This window comes from Psammomys obesus, unplaced genomic scaffold (genome assembly GCF_907164565.1).
Source record: "Psammomys obesus unplaced genomic scaffold, mPsaObe1.curated_primary_1811, whole genome shotgun sequence".
NCBI classification, from domain to species: Eukaryota; Metazoa; Chordata; class Mammalia; order Rodentia; family Muridae; genus Psammomys; species Psammomys obesus.
The window spans coordinates 10,763,773-10,769,772 of record NW_026596234.1 but is presented as its reverse complement, the minus strand read 5'-3'; the positions used below and the strand labels follow the sequence as shown (position 1 = coordinate 10,769,772).

The 6,000-nt window shown below is 48.2% G+C and overlaps 1 protein-coding gene and 1 pseudogene across 1 annotated transcript in view; one reads left to right on the top strand and one right to left on the bottom strand.

Annotated features, from left to right (window-relative positions):
• Window positions 1-6,000, bottom strand: part of B4galt5 (beta-1,4-galactosyltransferase 5) — a 50,710-nt gene that overhangs the window by 3,941 nt on the left and 40,769 nt on the right. The window contains exons 4-7 of the mRNA XM_055596115.1: window positions 5,793-5,917; window positions 4,858-4,974; window positions 3,900-4,087; window positions 3,311-3,433 (exon numbers count right to left, since the gene is read on the bottom strand). Of these exons, the coding sequence (XP_055452090.1) occupies window positions 3,311-3,433; window positions 3,900-4,087; window positions 4,858-4,974; window positions 5,793-5,917 (553 nt within the window). The remainder of the gene's footprint in view (window positions 1-3,310; window positions 3,434-3,899; window positions 4,088-4,857; window positions 4,975-5,792; window positions 5,918-6,000) is intronic.
• On the top strand, window positions 292-894 carry LOC129668223 (60S ribosomal protein L17-like; annotated as a pseudogene).

Genomic DNA, 6,000 nt, shown 5'->3' with positions numbered 1-6,000 from the left:
TATCTATCTATCTATCTATCTATCTATCTATCTATCTATCTATCTATCTATTTATTTTTGGGGCAGTCTCACTGTGTATCTCTTACTCCCCATATAGACCTGTCTGACCTGGAACTCACAGAGATCCTCCTGCCTCTGTCTCCTGAGGACTGGGATTGAAACTGTATGCTACTGTGGTGGCTTCACGAGAAATGCATGCCATAGGTTTCAGCATTTGAACACTTGGTCCCCAGCTGGCAGGGCTGTGTGCGGAGGCTTAAAAGGTGTGGCCTTAGAATTCTCCCAGCAGCCCTCGAGCTTCCTCTTCCTGAAAGCCAGAAATGATCCGTGAAGATGGTTTGCTACTCTCTACCCTGAAAATCCTACAAAATCATGCAAATCCAGAGGTTCAAATCTTCATGTTCATTTTAAGAATACCCGGGAAACTGCCCAGGCCACCAAGCCTATGCATATTGGAAAAGCCACCAAGTATCTGAAAGATGTCATTTTAAAGAAGCAATATGTGCCCTTCTGGTGACATAATGGGGGAGTCGGGAGGTGTACCCAGGCCAAACTGTGGGGTTGGTGGCCAAAAATCAGGGCTGAATTTTTGCTGCACATGCTTAAAAATGCAGAGAGTATGCTGAACTTAAGGGTTTAGGTGTAGATTCTCTAGTCATTGAACATATCCAGGTGAACAAGGCACCTAAGATGTGCCATCGAACTTACAGAGCTCATAGCTGGATTGACCCATACCTGAGCTCCCCCTGCCATACTGAAATGATCCTCACTGAAAAGGAAAAAAACTGCTCCAAAGCCAGAAGAGGAGGCTGCACAGAAGAAAAAAAAAATCTCAGAAGAAACTGAAGAAACAAGAGCTGATGGCACGGGAATAATACATTCAGTATAAAATAAATGCAGATAAAAGTAAAAAAAAAAAAAAAAGGGGGGGAGGGGCCTTGCTGGAAGAAGCCAGTTCCTGGAAGTGGGCTGTGGGAATTTAAAGCCATCTCCAGTTTTCTCTCTCCACTGCATGCTTGAGGCTGAGGCTCTCAGCAGCCTGCTCCAGCTCCCATGCCTGCTGGCTGACCACCATGATGAACTCTAATCCTCTCAATTCTTTCTTTTCCTAAGTTGCCTTGGTCTTACTTATTAGTCTTAGTGATTTATCACAGCAACAGAAAAGTAACTAATATAATCACCACTCTCAGCCTTTTTTAAAAAAACAAAAAACATTGTTTCAGAGGTCAAACTTTAACAACTGAGCTATCTCCCAGCCCTTTCTGTTCTTAAGTACGGGTGTGTGTAGTCAGGACTGGCGCATGCTAAAAAAGTGTCCATCCCTGAAGCACAGCCCAGTACCTGTCCCGATGTGTCTCTCTGGAGAAATACCTGCACATGTGAACAAAGGGTGGCATACCCCCATCAAATGCCCACCAGCAGAAGATTAACCAGCATTTCTGCCCGAGGCAAGATCACATAATTGCTATTGAAAATGATGGCCTAGGGGCTGGGAGATAGCTCAGTTGGTAAAGTGCCAAACATGCAAACATGAGGACTGGAATTTGGATCTTCAAGAACTCATGTAAAAGCTGGGCACAGCGCTGTGTGGCTATAACCCCAGCACTGTGCAGGGGGACAGAGGGGCCGACAGCTGATCCCTGGAGTTCAGTGCTAGCTAGCCTCACAGAAGCGATGAGCACCAGCTTCGGTAAAAGACCTTCACCCAAGATGACCCCCAACACTGCAGGGACACATCTGTGAGGTCACCAGGCAGCCAGTCCACCCTCCTTGCGGAGGTTCCACCAACGTCAGCACTTAGCGCACAGAGAGCCACAGGGAACATGGGAAAACATTGCTGTAACACGGCTCCGGGGCCCTAACACACTGCATTCTGACCAAATTCATTTCTAAGGCCTTTTCTAAGTACCAGTGCAAACAAGATGATCTGCTAAGTCAACACTGGCATGCCCAAGAACACTGAAGGCCAAACATGGCAGCAGGAAGCTATGTAAGTTTCAGATAGTCCACACAAGACACGCTGTGTCTCTAACAAATCACCCTCCCTCCCCCGGCAGTGACGCTTACCCTGAGACTGAGGCCACTGCCACTGACAGGTCTGAGACACTGACACAGACATCTAATGTGATTCACTCACCACGTTTTAAAGACAAACTGAAATGGTAATGATGTTTTGGGGTGCACAGGCTGGGACAATTTATTTTTATTCTCATATGAATTTTACAATAAGCATACTTCTTCGCTCCCCTGTTCTATGAAGGAAGGGTCTTGTGGGTAGCCTAGGCTGGCTTTGAATTCAAAGAACTCTCTTCTCCACAGCCTCCCAAGCGCTGAAATTATAGGTCTGAGGAAACATCACACCCAGCTGTTACTGTCTTTCTTTCTAACATTTAAGTATTGAAAACTTTTTTTTTTTTTTTTTTTTTTTTACTTTATGTATGTGAGTATTTTGCCTGCTTGTATATACATGCACTTTCTGCATGCCTGGTGCTCTTGCAGGTGAGAAGAGGGTACGGGATCCCTTGGAACTGGAGGTAAAACAGACAGTTGTGAGCTGCCATGTGGATGCTGAGAACAGAACCCAAGTCCTCAGCAAGAGCAGCAAGTGTTCTAAACCACTAAGCCATCTCTCTGGCCTCAAATTTATTTAAATTTTTAATTGTGTGTATGTGTGTACGTCTGTGTGTGATATGTGCATGTGAGTGATGCCTACAGAGGGCACTGGATCCTCCGGAGCTGGAGTTACAGACAGCTGGGAGCTGCCCAGTATCTGCCCTGGGAACCAAACTTAGGTGTTCTGGGAAAGTAATATGTGCTCTTAACTGCTGAGTCATCTCTCCAAGCCCCATATTATTATTTAAAACATTGTTAAGCTGTTATTTAAGTTTATTTTCACATGTCAAAGGAGATAATGAAAATAGTTGCCTTAGTGGGATACATGTTTTTTAGTTTGAGTTAGAAGGGTTTTTCTGTTGTTTAATATTTGTTATATTTTTGAAACTCCAAATATTCATCTGACTTCCAATATTCATCTCCATCATGAAAGAAAATAAGATGCTGCTCCTAGAACGCAGCTGTGGAAGGTTATGGAGGTGCTGGTTTCTCAACAAGGGACAAAACCTGGGCAGAAGCGTGCAAAAGTGGAGCAGGGTGCTTGGGCGGGGAACACCCCATCAGCCTTGTACTGACAGCGGGCTAAAGGGCTATTCTGCATAGTTCCGATGTGGCTGTGAGGATTCGAAGTGTCACACTATAGCTCCTCTCTCTGAGACAAGGTGGCGGGTGGGGTGGGTGAGAGTGGGGTGTGTACCTGTTCCACAAGTCGTCATCTTCTCCGCCCCAGCCCCAGAATGCATTAGGAAAGCCATTGATTTTCCGAAACTGTTCTACAGTCAGGCCGCTTACTCCACCAAAAAACTCTGTGTAGGGAAGCCTGAAAAGACAACCAGCTGGATTAAAAGATCTAGAGTTGAATTTCCTGATGAATTTGTCTTTGTTTTCCTGCAATGCTGGGAACAGAATTTGGAGGCTCACACAGCCAGGCAAGAGAACTGAGCACCACCCCAGGCTCCTATCAGGTTTGCAACAACCTTATTGCGCAGTGAGTGACAGCACAGAATTTACTCAGTGTGTACTCACTGGGTTGTGCAACCATAACCATAATCAGTGTTCAGTTACTCCACCACCACCACCGGCCATCACCACCCAACCACTTCACACCCCCACAGTCACACTGCTAACGCACTTTCCGCAGAGAGCAAGATGGTGACACTTGGCCCCAGGCCTGCTCACTGCTCAACTCTGTACTGAACTCTGCAGGCCACCCATCAGCGGACACAACTGGCTACAGAACTGCACGTGGTCTCTGTGACTGGCCTTAGGGAGCAGGAGGCACTCACAAGTACATGTACTTGTCCAGTTTGGTAGCAAAGTGCCTGGGCATCTGTCCGCAGCCATAGTAGTTTCGGTCGCTCTCAGGTATGTGATCTACATCATGAAAGATCAGGCAGTCCCAGTCCAAGTCCTTCATAGCTTCTTGAAACCCAACGTTGAAAAGCATGGCTCGGTTAAAGGGCTGGGTACCAACCTGAAAGAACAAAGGGTCCTTAAGAAAAGACCTTCCTCCCTTCACTGCATACCACAGGGGCGCCTAGGAGCCAAATGGAAAGACCCCTGGGCCCACAGAGTCTGGGCAGCACTACTCAGTTAACAGCTGTCCAGGGAGTCCACTAAACTCTGCCTTGTTTCTTCAGAGAGCACTGCACAAACCCATGCTGCAGCTGAAGACAGAAGCCACAGGCACAGGATATCAGGGGACAGGACAGGCACTAGTAAGTCTCAGGTCTATGTTACTTATCACCATCCCTACCAGGTCGCCAATCTACTCTGTACACTTATCTAGTGTACACATATCTAGTGAAAGAGGGTGTGCTCATCTGCTCATCTCAGCTTGTCTATTCTGAAGGTCCCACTGCAACAGTCACTCTAGGGACAGAATTAGGAATTCTGTAGCAGGTAGAGACTAGCTTACACTAGTTATGGCCTAGCTGAACTACATGTTCACTACCACAGAACACACACTCAAGACAGACACAAAGGAATGTGCTCGTTGGTCTTTGTCAACTTGACACAAACCTAGGCATAATTAGGAAAAGGGACTCTTAGTGGAGAAAATACTTCCTTAAGACTGGCCCGTAGGCAAGTCTGAAGAGCATTTTCTTGATTAATGATTGATATGGAAGGGCCAAGCTCATTGGGAAAGTGCCACCCTGGGCTCTTCACACTGAAGTCAGTGTCATTTGCACCATTCCAGACTGAGGGCTCAGAAGAGGGAGAGAGGAACTAAGGACCACTTACTTGCTCGACCACATAGAAGGCGAACTGCAGGCGCTGGCGCTGAAGCATGGGGAGCAGGTGTCGCAGGAGGACTGGGAGGTGCTCATGGCGGTTCCGGAAGGGGATAAGGATGGCCACCTGCAGTGGATCACAGGAAAGGGAGATAGCAGTTAGCTGCTGGCCTGACCTACCCAGTTAGTTCTCTGCCCTGCTACACAGAAGGGTAGGCCTGGATGAGCAACAGCTGGGGAGTGATGAGAAGCCCCCTCTCTTGTTCTTGACATCCTCTGACACTGAGCTGTGCAGGCAAAGCCAGCCTGGAACTAACTGGATCCTGTCTGGACTGCAGCTCTAGGAGGCATATATATACCCATGGTGACCCAGCACAAAGGTCCCTCCAGAAGGGTGCAAGCACAGTGAGCAAAGTTCTCCAATGCTATACAAAGCTCTGCTCCACACTGTGCATCTGTGGACACCTGCTGCCACCGCACCAAGCTTATTCCCTGGCTGGTGTCATGGCCCTCCCCCCACAGGGCCAGCAGCACACAAGCCCTTTATTAAACACCTGCTCAAGGCAGGCGCCTTAAGCTGCTGCCTCCTCTCCTGATACAGTCATCCTACAGAGGCCTAAGTGTCCAGCTGGATAACTGCACTACAGTCCACTTATCTTCTAATAGCCGGGAGACCAGGCAGGAAGCACTGCTCTGCAGGGACACAGCCCACAAATGCATCAACCTACCAGCCCTCCCTCCTACAAATGACCCTGCCTGGGAACAAAGGGGTTCAGTGCCCCTAGACACCATCAGGGTGCTGCCAATCTCTATGGCTACAGGAGTCCTTGGGGAAGCCAGTTCTCGAAAATGAGAGGCGGGGTGCAAGTTCCCCGTCGTCACAGCTCTCAAACCCGGGCAATCCCAGATGGGCTCCCAGCACCTGGGGTCTGACTCATAACCCACCTTCCACCGAGGCACACAGTCCGAAGGCTTCCAGTGGCCTCCAAGCTTGATGGCTGGATCTCTGGAGAAAAGCTCGTGAATATCGTCCATTCTGATCTCACTCATGTTTATGTCTATTGGGCCCTCTGAACAGAGAGGGAGGAGAAACAATTAGAGTTTCCCAGCTGCTTTCCAGCTCTCCGCCCTGTAGTGTTATTGCCAACAGGCA